The sequence below is a fragment of the Varroa jacobsoni genome, unplaced genomic scaffold, assembly GCF_002532875.2.
Source record: "Varroa jacobsoni isolate VJ856 unplaced genomic scaffold, vjacob_1.0 contig02042, whole genome shotgun sequence".
Classification (NCBI taxonomy): Eukaryota; Metazoa; Arthropoda; class Arachnida; order Mesostigmata; family Varroidae; genus Varroa; species Varroa jacobsoni.
In genome coordinates, this window is record NW_019214744.1 from 1,871 (window position 1) to 20,330 (window position 18,460).

Genomic DNA, 18,460 nt, shown 5'->3' on the forward strand with positions numbered 1-18,460 from the left:
CGCCTGGGCGCTTAAAATAATGACGATATTTTGGACGGGACTAGTGTTCACAATTAATGGTGTTTCGTCGACTGGGTGCTGACTCCATTATTGGACCACCATCAGGCGTATCAAGGTATCGAGGACAACACAGCCCATAGTTCTGCTACCACCGGGAGGTGCCCCTTTTCGGGTATCATCAGCAATTATAATAGCAGTATTCTCTTTAGATAGTGCCAGGTTTTGATACACGGGCTGCACTTTGCCGCCGCTGTGCACGCAATCTTAGTTTTAGTCCTGTGTACATCCGACATCATCTAGGAGTCTCGAATGTCAGAGGAGAATAGAAAAATACCTAGAGTGTCTTGCTCTCCCGGAGAAAGATCACCTGAAAGCGGTGTTGAGGGGGAGGCAGAGCGAATAGACTGGCAGGAACAACCGAGCAACAACAGCCAACGGCATCCTTGATATCTAATCGTCGTCATCATCATAGACTCCATCATAGTCTGCATCGTTACGAAGGTTATTAATATCAAGACATTGCTGTTGTTCTTGTTTATAACAAGACCTGTTTCATCTCCATGCGGAGCGCGCGCTTATTTTGAGAAAACGGAGAAAAACGACTGCTTAAAAAGGGTAGAGCGTTTGCTGCCTAGAGAAGTTCGCAAGTAAGTGACTACATAACTAAACTAAATATACTTAACAAGGCAAAAGTACCGTGACAGTTTAAGGGTCTTCATTTGATTTGTTATCAAGTGACATTTGACTTAAAACTGTCAAGAAACTTTTGTCCTACCCTATATAATGTAATTGGTATAAACGTGTTTTGGTTTCAAGTACGGACAAAAAGTTTGTTTACCAAGTTCTATTATACTGAATGAAGATGAAGATGAAGATGCCGCATTCAAGTTTCTTTCACTTTCACCTTACCTGGATTCGACAGGTTCTTGCATTTATCCGTGTAATTGTCCAAAAATTGTAAATATAAATGCATACTTATTGAATATGATACACTGAGGTCAATTAATTTCGACATATTATTACTATAATTGAGTTTCTGAAATGAGTACCAGCGTGTGTTATGAGAATGCATTGCTGATAACTGATCGGCGGCATATTTTGAAAAATAATTATTTCTACATCATTGCATAGATTTACTAGTGAACTTAGTTAGTTACTTGTATCAACCGACACCTTTATATTTAGTTCATCGATTTCTACATTTAGGCACCTTTTCGCATCCCCAATTATGTGCCGTCATTAAAACGTGAGATCAATACCGTGAAATTAATGTAAGTTGGGTGCATCAATAAGTTCGATGCATACTAACCGTATTTCTGAGCGCTGTTCGCCCGTCTGGCGCAAAGGGAAGTTGAATATCAGAAGACAGGGTCCTTATTCACTTTCTAGAGAATCGCTGTTTGTGTTTCAAAGAGCTCGTTTTGCTAGAGAAAGCAGGAATAGTACTATCATATTATAAGCTAGCGTACGTTTCTACTAAATTCACAAGCGATAACGATTTAGTATTTTGAGCCAGTGGCAGATTCTTGGGTTTTACCAAATCAGTCCCAACGCAAAATAATGCGGGTTCGTCAAGTGGCGGCTGTTTGATCACTTCTCGTAAGACAAGTACTAATAGAATTACATTTGTATTACGTAATAGTAGTTCCTTTTGGAATTTGTCGAGTTCTTGCGAAATTCAGGAGTTCACTACCTGGGTGCGAACAATTCACACTTGAGGATGTTCCGTTTTCTAGCGCTACGCTGCGCTGAATCCGGGCTCTGCAATTTGAAGTTGGCACTAGCCACTAGGAAAAGATCAGAAAACTTGCCTGGTAATATTTGCAGGGGGTCGTCAAGTATTCGAAAACTCTAAGAAAAAGGTTTGCTTCATCACCCCTTTTATCCGATGCAATACGAGCATTCCACGGGGTAAAATGCTAGGGCTTGGCAATTTCCGCTCAATTTTACAAACAATATAAGTTATCATACGTACTATACCTATTACATACAGAGTCATGCTTTCATTTGGCACAAAAAGAAAAGGTCCGAGGGCAATGAATGTTGACTTTGTCTGAGTTTAAACCTAAGTAATTATGCTCAAATGTGCCATGGACCCATTTCAGTGACCGTAGATGGGTCGAATTCAATAACTTACTTCAAACTAACTATGCTGTTACCATAGAGATAATACAAAAACGGATTTTTCCCAGTATAATGCATGCGACGGAATTCTACTCTCTAAACTTCCGAGGGAACTATCTATAATTTGCTGTACATTGTGTTTATCTGAAATGCTCGTTGCAATCATCCTCGCCTACGTCGTTTGTCGTAGGTACGCCGATCCTAGCAATGCGCGCAGAATTGAAAGATTCGAAGTGCGGCACTCGACCAGATTGGAACATGATGACTACTACTATCTCGAAGCACGATGCTACACGTACAAAGGTACCAATAAATTACGAGAAGAGTGAAAAAGATCCAAGTCCATTAATTTTAGCATAAAAGAATAATTCTAGAAAAATAATACGGTTCAAATAACGCCAATTTGTTTTTTACGATTGGATAGTATCATCATCGTTTGTGAGAGGACTGTCTGTTACCGTTTTGCACTACTCTCTATTTAGTGAATCTCTCTGCAGCAAACACTCTTGCCTAGTGGCAATGGAACCGGTAGGTATAAAAGGAGTACAGGTCATGGATCTCTCAACGCGTCCCGCCTTCTACCATGGGGAATCACGGAAAAATCAGGACGGCGCTATTGGGCCTGGGCTTACTCGTGCTGGCTAATTGTGAGACCGCGAGCTTTGACCTGAGCGTGATTCCAATTCCGTTCATTTCTTAAGTATCGATAATGTTCCCTATCGGAAAGGCAATAATCTTATCACAGGAAGTCACTAAGTTCAGCATGAGTTGATCTTGAAAATCAGTGTTTCGGTATTATTTAATTTGGATAAACAACGTACGTCTAAGTCTTGTAGAGCAGGAAAGGACCTATGTAGCAGATGACGTACTCTACATTACCTCGATTTGTTTGATGTGGTTCTCCGTCTATTTGATTTCAGCTTTTGGAAGGCTCAGTCGATTTAAGAAGCCGGGTTTAAAGTGGATATAGGAAGCTTTTATCTGCATACGTGGTTCGTTTAAATAAGATTGTTTTGGCTTGTTTGTTTACAGCGGCCGAGCTAGGAAAGGAGTACAACTACTCCTATGAAGGAACGATGCAATATGAGGCTAGTGTGATGAACATTTATAAGCCTGGCATGGCTTTCCGCTCAGTGGTCCGCTGGCAGAAGCTTGATGACTTGCATGTCGCAATGAAGTTTGAAGACCTGAAGTTGGCTATAATTGACGATCCCAAGTTTAACTGGACGAATGTTGAAAAATTAACGTACGAGAAAAACGATCACCTGAGCGAAATGGTTGAAAAACCCTTTGTCGTAACGTACGCCTACCGTTCAGACGGCGCGGGATATAAGGTGGGTTCCCATTCGTTGCCTACTAAAGTCTAATAACTGAACAGAGGTAACTTTTTTAGAAAAGGAAATAAAGTAAATTGCCATAAACATGCGCTATTGCTGTGACTGTTTTTTTCAAAAATGATCATAAAAAATCAGCAATTGTAATGCTTTTTTATTCAGTACACACATGTTGAACAGGGCCAAGAGACCAATTGCATTTGGAATCAGCGGCAGCTTGTGATTTCAACAGGCTTCGGTTAGAAATGGAATCAAGCACATCGATGCATTTTTATAAAATATAGAATATATTCATTAAATCGAGCGATGGGATAACAATATCACGATGCATCGTTAACACGCTCAGGATGAAGCTAAAATACTAATTCGATTATTTTTCTGTAGCCACTAGGCTTCCGCTTTATTTTCTGAAAGCTAGTTATTAAGATAAATAGGTGTAAAACGGTTTGAGGCATAAATATTTAAGGTCATATGCCCTTCGTCCTGTATGTGAACGTTTCCCTGCTAACTGAGAAGCATACTTTTTCATTAATTACACCAAAAGTTTGGCGATAGAAGTTTTAGGCGAGTTATTGGTTATCGTGTCGATTTTTCTTTTACAGTTTCAGCATCTCGAGACCCATGCATTAGACCCTATGTGGTCCGTCAACTTGAAAAAAGCTTTAGCCTCGTTACAGAACGTGTACCTGCAACCACAAGGCATACACACCTACGACAGCGTGGAGTCAACAATTCATGGCGATTGTCGCGTCTACTGGAACCAACAAAGTCTTCCGCACTGGACTAACCCTGACGCGAAAGTGCTTAACGTTAGCCGTGTGATCGATCATGAGAAATGCTCCCGTGCCGCTTCGAAGTTGTACGGATCCATCAAGGCAAACCCTTGCGTGAACTGCGAGTCTGTGAATACGGTAAGTTCATTGGCTCGATCCTGATTTTTTTTGTCATTATATAGAGTGTTTATGTACATGCTAGGAAATATTGGTACCTAAGGGGAATCATTTGATTTGATTGTTCATTTTGCAGCATCCTCTATCTTCGGGCTCGAATGCTTATTATCAGTTCTTTTCAACAGAAAAGAACACGAACTTGGTCTTAGAAAAGGCTTCTTCCCGTTCGACTGTCAGTCATGCTCCTTATACGGAATATGGCAACGTCGTGAAACTTACGACCAAGTTAGTAATAAGACCTATATATCTATAATATACAGACGTGACAATAGTATTCAATAAATGACATTGATAGATCAACGGGGCAGTAGAAAAGTTGCGAGGTGAAGTATTCTATGTTATTTTAGATAGAACAAAGCGCGTATTAACAACTTTGAACCTTATTTGATGTTCAGGCAAAATCTGAAACTCCTTGAAACTAAGCATATAACCGAAAAATTCGAAGTTCAAGGCGACACACAGGTGTATCAGACTCTAAACATGGACTTCTCGACAGAGAAAGGCTTTAAGCGAGCAATCGATATGAAGAAAGCCAATAGCTACGTTAAAGACTGGGAGTTGAAGGGGTGCAGCAAAAAGGCTATTGAGAAGTTCAAGGAACTAGCCGCTCTCAGCAACGATGAAGAAGACCAACTTGGTATGTTCGACCGTAAGGACCCTGCAAGGTCTTTTAGCGAGGCCATCAAAGCTGTGTCTTTACTTGACTATCAAGGAATGGAGGAAGTGTTCGATAAGATTGTGAAAAAAGCCCCTGAAGACAAGAGGACTCAAATGCACAGGACTTTCGTTGAGGTCACCTCTGCCGCTGGGCACAATGCTGGTATCCAATTCATCATAGACAAGATTACATCGAATGAACTCGATACGCGATTCATATTGTCCTTCCTTAAAGGAATCTATATGGGCATATTGGAGTACAGCCAGACCACGTTGGACACTATTTTAGATTTTTGCAAGTCTGACCTGATGAATACATTCCCCAGAGAGCGTATGCAATGCATGTTGACATACACTGCTCTCGTGGACGAGTCCTGCCGTATGGCAACCTACGCTCCGGAGTACGCCGACCCTGAATGTCAAGGGCAGAAACTGCAAAATGAGGTCTTTGACAAGGTTAGTAATTCTGAAAATTAACTAGAGACAGTACATATTTAGAAGCTATGATTATTATTAGAGTAGGCTTTAATGTCTATGTTTTTACGGGTTTTAAAATGTTGGCCAGTACACTCAGCTTATTCAGCCAATGAAAACACAGTGTACAGCTGTCTTAGGGAAACAAGATAAACGGATCAATACTGCACAAGTATACAACATCCTATTACATTTGATGACAGTATGAACATTATCATGTTCATATTGGTCTAGTTAGTTTGTTCCTTTCATCAATGCTCTCACCGTTTGCAAGCTTTAATAACAAGTTCATACTTAACGTTATCCTGCCTCTATAGTGCTACTGTACTTATTATGATATGTTTGGAAATAAAAAATTGCGGTCCTTTATTTTCGTGTTTCGCCTGTCTCACCAATAGAATTGTGTCGCCTTTCTGTTTGTTTGTTTGTGTGCGTGTTATCTGTGCACAGCTCGTTCCCGAGTATGAGGTAGCTAGAGAGAACCGAGAAGCTTTAAAAAACTATATCCACATTGCCCGCAACCTCAAGACACAAAAATCTGTCGAATTCCTTAAGCAGGTCATAGACGACGAGTCACTCGAGCATTTCACGTAAGTTTACTAAAAGTCAACTTATATCGATTGCCTCAACATATGCCGTCTTCCCTTTATATTCTCCTTCCACGTAAGTCTCATGCGAATCTCAAGGTCAATGTAGATCTAATGGCAGCATATTCCCTACACAGCTGGATATTATACCCACCAAGTTACTGTAAAGCGTAGTAGTACATTTAGCAGGTAATTTAGTATACTTGAATCGTACCGATTTTCTATGTAATGTGTGGTCTTGTGGAGCACTTTTTCATTGCCGTAATCATAATTACCGTAATTATAATCACCATCAACGTAATCATCATTGTTACACGTTTTGAGCGACGGGCATACTAATCAGGGCTGTGACAGATGGAGCTGTACTGTCGTATGGAACCACGATGACCTTGATCGAGTCGCTCACAGGCAATTCGCTAATACAAGTTACGCGCACGCTGACCGATGTAGCTATGCCTGGAGCTAGGTAGGGTAGGAAACAATAAGGTCGGTCAAGTCGATAAATGCTAGAATCGTAAGAGTACACAATTAGCAGATCACACGGTGGCGGAAACGCATCTTTTGCACAGGAAAGCGTTATGATGAGGGCGAACTCAGGTCCAAGACCTTGAACCCGAGCCGTCAGTTTCACTTCGGCTATGGAGTGCTCTTTGCCGTTTGGACCAGTCGTTATCGTTTGTATGGCTCCAGCCTTCTGGATCGTTTCGGCGTACTGACGTGCGGCAATCAGCTTCATCCGCTGAAAATCCTGTTGGAAGACCCGATGCATCGTGGCAGCATTTTCACGTTCGCGCATAGTCTGGTCGACAAACAACTTCGTCTTCTTCGGAATAACAAACTTGTTTCCGGCAGTGAGATTTGTCGATGAGTTGTTAACCGCTTTCCCAAGCGATTCGAACGTCTGATTCCGTCTTAGAATCTTCACAGTTAGTGCACCCGACCTCGTAACGTAGACGAGAGCGTTGTCTTCACGTCCAAGTCGGCCGTAACGTATTGCGGTAACAGGATCGCCAGTGTCGATAACGTCGACGACCTCCTTTTCCTTATACATGTAAATATTCGCGTCTTGACAGCATACAGCCACAAGCTCAAGACCCAACGACTTAATTGTAATAGACTGCATTGCCACAATCGCGTGATTTAGCTGCACAATCCATAGCTGAGCATACTTATTGGGTCCTTTTCCCTGTGTGGAATAGCACCTCAGACTATGGTCCATACATCCCACATAAACACAACCAAGTGAAGGTCTCACGCACAGTCCTACAGCTTGGCTATGCAGCTCTAGGCACAGTTTTGCTGATTTTTGTCCACGCTTTAGACTATAAATGCAGCCGTCCCGACAGGCGACGAGAATGCGGTAATCCACGTCAAACAAACCAGTAATGTCCATCATGACAGGCACTGCAGGTACGGTCATTGACGTCAGTACCGTAAAAGCATCCGGCTCAAGGATGTAAACGTCACGATTCTCCGTCCCCAGGACGATACACGTAAGTGCGTCTTCCTCGTGCATAGATTTTTTCATTGTCGAGAGTGTCGTCAGCACTGTCTGTCGCCGCAACGGTGACTCCGCATGCTGTCGAACGAACGTTTCCGCGTCCTGAATAGTCGACGTAGTTAAAAAGTGCTCCGATTTGGCAGAGAGCGATTCTCCGCTAGCCAGTACATTGACTAGCAGATCCCGGAAAACGTTCAGGTCAGCCCCGTCTTGTAGAACAGTAGACCATGCCTCAATTTCGGCGTCAGCTACCTTTAGCGCTGGTAAACTGTATTTATAGAAGGGGCGCATATTTCTATACACGTAGATCGAGCTGCCTGACGCCACAGCTATGGCTGGTGTCTTTGGCCCAGGTAGATTCATATAAAAAGGGGCAATAGCTAGGGGGAGATCAACCAGGGTATGTTCGGATAATAGCGCTGTACCCTTGTATACGCGCAGCTGCATCTGCTTACCCCATTGAGCTCCCATATCGGCTATGAGCAGTTTCGTATCGCCGTCAGCAAACAGATCGGCCAAGCAAATATTTGGCGTAATGGTGTTAAAGCCGGCGAACCGGTCATGATACGCTTGAAGCCAGCGGTCCGCCGGTATCCCTGACGTTCCACTGCCATTAGTCGACGGGCGTTCTTCATCCATTCGCCTAGACGGCGTTGCTAACAGTGGCAGTTCTTCGCTAAAATGCTTCTCGAACAAATGCGTTCGTATTTTATTAAATCTTTCCAATTCTAGCGAGTATAAAATGCTAATGAAGCTGTCACTGTTCTTTTTGGTTTCAAAATTTCTCCATTTCGTCGCACGTCCCCTTCATTTCTTGGCCACGTCCCACTACCGACGAAAGTAAGCTTTCAAATCACGACACTAACCGTTATTAGCTATTCACGATGCATATATGATCACAAGCGCCCGTCTTTCTATTATCAAAAAGTCAATTAAATAAAACAGAAGCAACAGTCGTTTCTGAATTCCTCTGACAATTACGATTGTGTGGCTGGTAGCCCCTTCTGACAGGGTGATCAAACTTCAGGACCATGAACCGCCTACCTCCTTCGTTTTGAGTGCCTACCGCGTCGACTGAACGGTCAGCTGAGTTCGTTGGTCTAGTGACTTGTTCCCAGTAACTGCGTATAGGGTTCACAGAGAGAGCTTGGCTAAAGGAAGAACCACATGTTTGGAGGTCGCTATGGAAACAAAGCCGGACACGGACTTCCGGCACATTTCGAAACGTAGCCTTTGGCCCTTAGGGCGGTGTGGTATACTGTAGTATAGGGTAGCAGGCGAAGGCAGGAAGACTGGCCAAATGTAACGAGATACGACCAGTAGCTTTGCCAGCTTGGAGGCGATTGCTCGTATCATGGCACGGATAGCTAGCAAAAGGGCCCAAGCCTCTAAACGACCTAAAAGAGGGATAAGGACCTGGAGGGGCAAAAACGATATTTTTTTAATTGACACATAGAAACCAGTTACGGAGACTATCAGTAAGGTAGGGTACAGGGGAGTTAGCTGGGGAAAACTGACAATTGGTGACAACTTTCGTAAAAGGCGAATAGGTACAGCACGATATTGAGTTTTTTTGGATCACACTAATGTTCGCTTGCTGTTAGATGCAATGTATTATCAGTAATGTTGCCTTATGCCTGTGTGATCTAGGGCGATGCAGATTTTCTCATGATTACCATCTCGCTAAAAATTATTCTTGGTAGTTTGTTGTTGTTATATGTAAATAGGCTGCTGACTACCACAATGCCACAAGTTCGTTAGATAGTTAGTATGTATGTATTTGTATAGCACCAACCGTATTATCAGCAGTATTTATTTTCGGATTTAGTTGTATTTTATAAAAGCATGTAATATATATATATATATATATATATATATATATATATATATATTACACGCTAAGTAAAAAAACATTTAACCAAAGATGTGCCATTTTGATTATAAATAATTTTTTGCCATTTTTTTGGTAACATCGTAAAATGCTCTACTGCATAGCTTCTGCGAAAAATCGTAACAAACTATTTTTGTTTCTTTATTGAAGCGGAATCTATAATATAATTGCAAAGATCAAAACAGAGGATATTCTGATGGTGCAAGATTCGAGCTATATGGCGGATGCATTAAAGTTTACCATCCAAGATCTCTTATATTTTGCCAGGTAGTTATAGATGTGTGCAGTCTGGCGTTGTCATGGTGGAAGGCGACACTTTCTCTATTGACTAGTTCCGGTCAGTTTTCCTCTATGCCTCGTTATGATTTTGTTACTTGTTGCCAGTAGAGGTCCGAATCAGTCGTTCTGCTACGCGGCAACAACCCGTAATGCATCTGGGTGCCGCATGACGTGCACAACTGTGCACGTCATGCGGCACCCAAACAACGAGCTTTTTATAGGCAGTTTTCTTTATATTATTTAACTGTTTTATGGTGAATTTTTAGTTACTTTATGACATTACGGAAACTCATATGCTCTAGACTAAAGTGTTGGACTTTCACAACTTTCGCGCTAATTTCGTCAAATTTTTTTCGTAATAGTTCGACCACTACGAATAGCACCTTTCACATTCAAATTTTCAGAACGAAAGCGGTAGAGTCATCTTTAAACCGTTTTTGAACAACGCACACTTAAAAAAACAGCGTTCGTGGGTTTATCATAATATATTTGTAAAATATAGCCAATTCTTACAGACGCTCTATCTCAAGTCTGAGTAAAGGCATTTAAACCAACCCGGATTCGATACGACCCACATTAGAATTTGGTACTTAAAGCTTTCTAGTTAGAAGAACGGTCAATATTTTTTCAACATTGCAATGAAAAGCTGTCCTCAATGATGCTGACGATTTGTTCTTATGTTTAACATACCGCAAACTAAATAAAGAAATTAATATTTTTACTCGATGTTTTTATAGTCACACCGATGCTATGAACGGCATGATAGGGATAGTACCTGCACACATCTCCCTAATCCGCAAGATGGCTGCTGACATCTACCTCAATTCAACAAAACCTGCTGATATTCGTATACTTGCTTCGATTGCGATATTCAAGAGCTCTCCGCCACTGAGCCTTTTGGAGGCCATCGTTGATGGACTCAAGAACGAGCCGAGTGACCAGGTTAGGTCATACGTTTTATCCATGATTAAAGAGATCGACGAGACAAACCACCCTTGCTTCAAGGCAACGTAAGTGTCAGACGCCGAAGATTCTACCTAGCTTTACCAATTAGCTGTTGCAAATAGGTCTCTTAAGACGTGTTCGTTTTATTGAAGCAACCTGCCGCAGTACAAAATTCTCCCTGAAATCTTTTCAAACTCAAAAAAAAAAAAACAGCTACTGTCACCTGTTTTTTTCTTGGGATTCGTAATTACATAAAAGTATATGACGGTGAATAAATTAACTAAGATTTGATAGTTAAACATATTAGGGCTTTGCTAGGAGCCAGCGGGTCGTCTCGAGCGTTTCTAAAACACATCGGCTAATTTATTACTTGCTGTATGTTTAAACAGAGCTCAGCACATTCGCTATGTGATCACCAAGGTAATTGATATGTTCCCATCAGAATTCAAAAGGAAGGACTTTCTTACCTCCCATATGCAGCTCTCCGCTAGCTACGATCGTAAGTAGTCTATTTTCGAAGGCTTCAAACTTATTGTCAAAAAGGTTTGTGACCAGAAATTACCCTCAAAGCACCGACGCATCTAAATTTCGTAGTTATACATATCATTAGGTCGGCTGTAGATAATATCATTATCATATGCCTTTGTAGTCAGAACCGTTCAGTTGAATTAAGATTGATAGAGATGAGCTAAATATACGGGACAAACGTTACTCAGCATTAATTTCCCTATGACGCTTTCGCATGATTTCAAAAGAAGACGAAATCGTATACAAATCCTTTTTGTACCACTGCTCTCCAGCAAAATACGATTATGGGGGACATATCATACGCTCTGTGATCATGTCCGACTCCTACTTGCCAAGTCAGGTCCACATCGGATTCGGAAATTACATGGCAAATTTCCTGTTTAACAAGTTCGGTTTACTCGTGCGTCAACAAGGAATGGAGAAGCTTACCGACTACTGGCACAGCCCCCGTACATTAGTACGTATGCCCTAATTACCGACTAACTATTACTTCCAGTCAATCCTTGCTAATACAGTATCACTCTTCAAGTTAATAGCCTAACGAATTCAACAAAAAAAAAACGTCCGTTTCGAAACTTAATTTCAGTTATTTACCATTAACTCTCGAACTTTTAAGCTTAGTGTGTTCCTAAAAAATTAATACAGCAATTGTCAAAAAACTTGAACTACTATATTCGATTATATATATGTAGATAACTTTCTAGCGTTTGCTCATTGCATTTTTTTAACATTTTGAAATGAAATTTTAATATTTTGATATATATATAGATATTTGATATGTATAGATACTTTACACAATATACTTTACGAAAGTAACAAATAATGATCTGCTTCTCTAAATTGCTATTGAAAAATAATTGAAGATCCCAGCAAAAACTTATCCTATCGAACGATAATCAAGGTATCGTCCATTAAAGCCCATATTTTTTCTAAAGCTTTTCCGCGCTTTCAAAAAGACGAAAAAGCCCTAGATTTCCATTAAAAAGCTTTCACTCTGCGAGTTATCTATTATATCGAGTGTTTTTAGGGAGCCAGCCTTGGCCGCAGTCTGTGGAACTTTTTTGGTCGAAGGCGTATAGCCCGTGACGCTGCCGGAGCGTCTTCATATGAACAAGAGCTGGACGAGAAGCTGAAGCTTAAACATAGGAAGTACAAGCCCATGCGTTTCGAAATGCAGTTGAGCGCGTTCGGACACGACCTTAATCTCATTAGTCTCAATGAGAGTCACTTTGCACCCTTGATATCGGCGGATCACGCCCCAAGCAGTCTGCTTAAGCAACTCTTGTCTGCTGACATGGATGTTCACCGTTTCGTAAACTTTCACCATGTGACTTTTGAGATTCCCACCGAGGTCGGTCTGCCTGCGTTGGTCCATGTGGAGATGCCTGCAGTGATCTCGTACAAAAACAAAAATTCGTCGTTCGATTTGACGAAGGAGGGCGTCGTGAAACTGAAGTTAAACCACCGTCTCGTTATCGATACGCGTCTCAAGGAGCATTACGCATTCAACATTCCCGGCATGCAAGTAGCTATTGGAATAGGTTTCAACAAGCGCATCGGCCTTAACCTGCCCATAAATTTCGCTGCGGACGTTAACTTGGCTACCAGCAAGGTACAATTCAATAGGGATTTTCAGCTGCCTCGTGATGTCGTTGACTATCATTTCCAACCATACGTGTTCCAACATCATTGTAACAATCCTGATAATGACAAGTACGAGCCTCTCTTCAAAACTGAGGAGCTAAAAGAGATGAAAGCGAACATGCTTGGAGATTTCCTCGGCGTCAATTTTGAGATTAAGGGCCACCATTTACCCGATGACGCCATCTACGAGGACTTACCCGACTGGCTATATAAGTACGATTGCAAGCAAAAATTCTACTATTGGATCACTAATCCGCAATGGCATCCTCGCAAGTTCCATCTAAGCGTTCAGCCTGCTGAGACCGACCCTACTACTGGCGTACGTATCTGCTGAAGTGCATCGATTGACTTCTTACAAGCCTTAAAATAATATTCCCCATGGATCGAAAATACGTGTCAGGCAGATTTCTTGGGTGTAAAATAGATTTTTCGGGAGAAAATTGAGTTTATTGTCCTTCATGAAGTTTAATACTACATATGTCCATCACGGCTAAACGAATACAATCTAACTGCTAGCATACATATTGTTATTTACACTCAGCACTGTTCTCTTTATCGAATTTACAGTTGATTCTGACAATCAAGCACAAGATAACACCGCCAGAGGCTCTGGAACGCCCCTCTTCGAGCTTCCAGGAATTCCAGGCAGATCTGCCTGCGTCATTTGTTCACGTATTGCATGTCTCCAATGAGTTTAGGGGTAACAAAAAGCGCAAATCCGAATTGGAAATCCGTTATTCGTACACGCCTGACCGTACGAGCCATTGGTTCCAGATGTTCTATGATCGTACACCGTTCTCAAGCAACGAGAAGGATAACTTAAAAATATGTATGCTTGGCAAAGTCAAGCAGACGATCACCGATTGGCAGAAACTGACCCATGACGAAGTCCAGCGTATCAATAATGGCCAAAACATCGAAGTCGAAATTAATTTACACTACGGCAAGGACTGCAAAAGTGGACCTGAGGTAATACGGCTGTGCTGTATACATTCCTATGCATACGTAAGATCATTGCGACCTATGAGAAATCAACCGTTTCTCATGTTTGTCAATGAAATTTTTATAGTTAATAGTGGAATCAGAATCCTATATTTACTTTTCGTTTTTAGCAAAGGCAGAGGTTGAATCGAGAATACATTAATTAGAACGTCCGCTCTGTTTGCGACAGGTGGCTGTTCATGCTGTATATGACCATAGCAATCAGCAGAAGGATTGGCTAGAAGAACTTGAAACTGGCATAGAAAAGACTCGTACAGGCTACCTTAGCAACCCTTACATGTGAGTTGAATAGAGACGCTGTAAAATTAAAATGTTTTATATTCGCTTAATGTGTTCACTTGTTCAATGAAAATAGCCCAAAGTCTTTTCATAATCGCGTTCCCCGGAGGTTCGACTTAGTCAAAACGATCCTTTTTTTGTTAGAATTAAATTGCAAGTACTATGTTTTTTTTTATTAGGACAAACTACAGGAGGTGTACAAAAGGGCTGGCCAAGGGTTTGGTGATGCCGATCGCATGCCACAAATTTATTATTCACTCTAGTCAGTTGAATCGAATGGTAATGGAGATCAAGTTCAACAAGCAAGTACGCCTCGACGAGAGCCCTTATCTATCGACGGTATATGTCATCGCACGTTCAGCTTACTATCCATACCTGCGAAAATATTACTTGCGACCAAATAACACGATACCGGGCCAGATCCACATCAAATCCGTCGTGCGGACTCCAGATTTTAATAAACGAGTGACCGACATCGAGTTCAAGGGACCGCGTCATACGTCCGTATGGAAGAGCGTTCCCATTTCGCATGGCGCGCACTGGGCACCGAAAACGGCTACCCACCTTGGAATGACCAATCTCCAGAGCTACTCTCGTAAATGGTACCATCGTAAGTATTCACGCCCAATCGCGTAGATCAAATTAGACTTACATTTTTAGGAATAACACGACCTGGATAATCATTACGTTCATTTTTTCATTGATTTTTTGCCTGCGTGAATGTTGTTAGGCTTCTGCGACATCCAGAAAAACTCTGTAGCTACGTTTGATAGCGTCATCTACGAGATGCCCGAGAGCAAATGCTGGAAGGTTCTAACCAAAGATTGTTCAGAGAACCACCTCTTTACCCTGCTAATTAAGGATACCGTTGATAACAGGAAGGTCGTCAAGCTCATTATGGACATGCATATATTCGAAGTCAACTACGTTGGTGAAAAGATCATGTTAAAGGTGAGTTAAACGTCTATCAAATATTTTCATAAGCACAGAAGTGACATCTCTTTATAGAAACGTCAGCGAAAACTCACTTTGCAAATATTTACAGGCAATATCATCAAGTTTACTGGATATAGTGCAAGATACTATTTTATATTTCGATGTGATTGAGAAGTAGTCGCTAATATTAACAGAAGTTACCGCCTTTTCCCATTTATCTCTCAATATTCTACTGTTTCTTAGGTGAGACTTCGTTGGTTAGTTCGATTGAGTCTCATTAACAAATTTACCTGAATCTGAAAGTTTGGCCTTAACGCGTTTTTACTTCATAATTACAGATGGATGACGCTGAAGAAGAACTTGTCGTTGGTCTGCCGAAGATCGTTAAGAACGAGCATAACATCCCCACCCACATCTTTAAGAACATAAACGGTCATTTCATGATCGACGTTCCTATCGACGGCATCTACGTGCTCGGCATCCGCTCGGCCGTATTCGTTCAGGTGGCGCCCTACTACCGCGGCAAACTATGTGGTCTCTGCAGTGATTTCAATCTCGACCGCCAGCACGAGTTCCATACGACCGATGGCTGTCACCACAATACACCGTGGTCATTTGCGTACAACTTTGTCGTGCCCGACGGCACCTGCAGCGTTCCTGAAGCGACAGGTGCCGATAGGTCCCACTGTGAAAACGACCAGGATCATGTAGCCTAACAGCTGTGTCCAAAAGAACGAACTCGTCAGGCACAACAGCAATACAAGGACTAGCGAGTAAATGGCACCATTTGGCTAGGAAGAGAAATAGATTTGAGCGAATCAATCCAACTGAAATGAAACCAAGTGGCTAAATTCTCAAAATGCAGTAAATCAACGAATACATTAAATTCAAGATATCCCGCCATTATAACAGTCCCACGGATCAAAGCGAAGGTACAGAAAAATAACAAGGAAAATCAATGTATGCTCTGTTTGATGATGGGCGATATAGATGATGTCCTAATATAAAACGTATCCACTTTGAAAAAGAACGAGACGGTCCATAAAATCTGCTGAACGAATGGTTCTTGATCTATTGAGATATGTAGTATGGAGGATTTCAGCTAGCGCAAATATTAATTACTGAGTAATATTGAACAAGTACATACGTGACATTCGGCAAGAATTGACAATGCCAAATTACTGGCTGTTTCCACGTGCCTTCACAAAGAACGCGCGTAAGCAGCGGACAACGGAAAGCTAAAAGTGTAAGTAAAAGTATAAATAAAAAGGTGTTTTATTCTAGGGTACGTCTTATTCTTCTAGATACGAGCAGGACCCTGCTCCATGGACTGCTCGTCGCACAGCGTTCTCTATTACGTACGCAACTCGTATTCAGGGCATTCGTTTTATAAATGAGAAACCACAATAAAGATCTATTTAGCTCTAAAAAGGGCTTTCTAATTTACATGATCAGGAATAGTTACGTGAGACGATTTTTTTGTTGTTTCGGTGTTCTTACCCATTTTATACGTGCGGTGTTCAATACATTAATTGACATATAACTGCTTGATATGTATCTCCGTTGTCGTAGCTGGTTACAACGTTGAGTAGGACAAGAAATTATAGCATACAAGTGGTGGAAGGATCCTGCTCTTGAGGTAAGCTTGCTTCAGATTTGTCTTCTAATCGACATCACCATGCGGTTCACTCAAAAGGGTTCACTTCATCCGTAGGATCTTAACAACTGTCGACTTTTTTAATGCCGAAGGTCTATCTAAACTTGCGTTCGACCATGTCGTTAAGTAAATCACTCTTCTAGTTTACCGCCTTCACCACTTATACTACTATATCTGCAATAATATCGGTACCTAGTCGAATGAAATCAAGTACTACTACTAGGTACTAGGTAATATCTATCCATCCATGTAATATAACATGATACTCAACTAGTGAAAATTAGTGTCTAGAAAGTGGACTTGCTCGCGCGATATCATGCAAATAGATTCCTGTCACGATAAAAAAGTGTCACATGCTTATATCAATATGTGACGATTATCTAAAAGGAAAACAAGACTCTGCAGTTTTGTGCTCATGACAAAAACTCCCGCGATTTTATCGAAAATTGGGCATGCATCTCTTACAACGTTTCTTTTATTCACTGACGCCAGCCATCAACATTTACTTCGTCGCTAATCGGGACAGATGGTTGTCATCAATGAGAATGTTTTCACACAAGCTTTCTGCTGCTATTCTTACGTCAGTGGACGATCTTCGACTAAGTAAGTACACTCCAGGCATCATCAGTAGTTTCCAGCTTGGAGCCTTTTTCAAACTGTTACCGCATCTAACACTATTATGTCATTACTATTATTGTTTCCGTTTTTCATTACTAAAAATAGTCTTGGTTCTGCCATCCATTGCTCATATATTCTAATATGGACACTGATATATATATATATATATATATATATATATATATACACAGGTATATATATATATATATATACTTAGGACATTTCAGGATTCCTCTAGGCAGCCCAGAATTCCTGCCGATTTGTCGCAGGCACGGTGACCCCGTTTATCGTAGCATCAGGCCTTACTATATGTAGTAAGCATACATACATACATACGCACTCATTGTCATCATCGACCCATTGCTTTGCCACATACCTGCAGTTCTGAAGAGCTATCGAAAAGAGCTTACTTGAAAGAGAAAAGTTGACGAACTAGTAGTTACTATTGGTAAACATTTTAATAATCTTACAAACTTAAATATTTCGGCTAGTTGTTGCTATTTGGGAGATTTTGTTATCTACGCAGAGTGGACACTAAGTAGTCGTTAGACACATGCCTACCATAGCATTTTTGTTCCAACCCAAGTAATCCATTAAATACTGCGTTTCGACTCCTGCACTCTGCTATTGCGAAATTTGTGCTCACAAATGCTTCCTGCACTGACAGTAATATGTGAAATAGGTTCATTCACTTCTTTGGTTCATATCTAGAATCATACGCCGACTCCTTCGTTTGTTGCTGCTGTCCTAAGCAATGTCTTGTGCCATCGCTATTGTTAGCTGCTTCGTTGCAAATTTCTGCTAGGCCTTCACATCTCGCATACAACGACTGCTCCTAACCCGTTGTCGCTTTCACTCAGAATCACCTTCGTTCGTGCTCTGTTTATTTACTGCTATATTGCTATGACTATCATGGCCATTCATGGTAACCATTCATTCATGGCGAAAAGGCTGATTTGTCGTGCAGTGCGGCACGATCTCTGCATACTCTACTCCGTTAGCTAATTTCAACTATACCACACGCACACTAAATTAATAATGTACGCACACGCGT

The 18,460-nt window shown here is 41.3% G+C and overlaps 2 protein-coding genes across 2 annotated transcripts; one reads left to right on the forward strand and one right to left on the reverse strand.

Annotated features, from left to right (window-relative positions):
* Nucleotides 1-2,693: 2,693 nt before the first annotated feature.
* LOC111272335 (vitellogenin-6) lies at nt 2,694-16,414 on the forward strand. The gene is made up of 15 exons (XM_022853744.2): nt 2,694-2,771; nt 3,157-3,458; nt 4,061-4,369; nt 4,485-4,633; nt 4,804-5,521; nt 5,990-6,129; nt 10,535-10,807; nt 11,132-11,241; nt 11,543-11,727; nt 12,298-13,233; nt 13,482-13,883; nt 14,086-14,195; nt 14,375-14,805; nt 14,926-15,146; nt 15,470-16,414. The coding sequence occupies exons 1-15, from the start codon at nt 2,708-2,710 to the stop codon at nt 15,845-15,847; spliced, it is 4,728 nt and encodes a 1,575-aa protein (XP_022709479.1). The 5' UTR covers nt 2,694-2,707; the 3' UTR covers nt 15,848-16,414.
* On the reverse strand, nt 6,136-9,463 carry BBS1 (Bardet-Biedl syndrome 1). Its single transcript, XM_022853745.1, has one exon. The coding sequence runs from the start codon at nt 8,264-8,266 to the stop codon at nt 6,437-6,439; it is 1,830 nt and encodes a 609-aa protein (XP_022709480.1). The 5' UTR covers nt 8,267-9,463; the 3' UTR covers nt 6,136-6,436.
* Nucleotides 16,415-18,460: the final 2,046 nt, after the last annotated feature.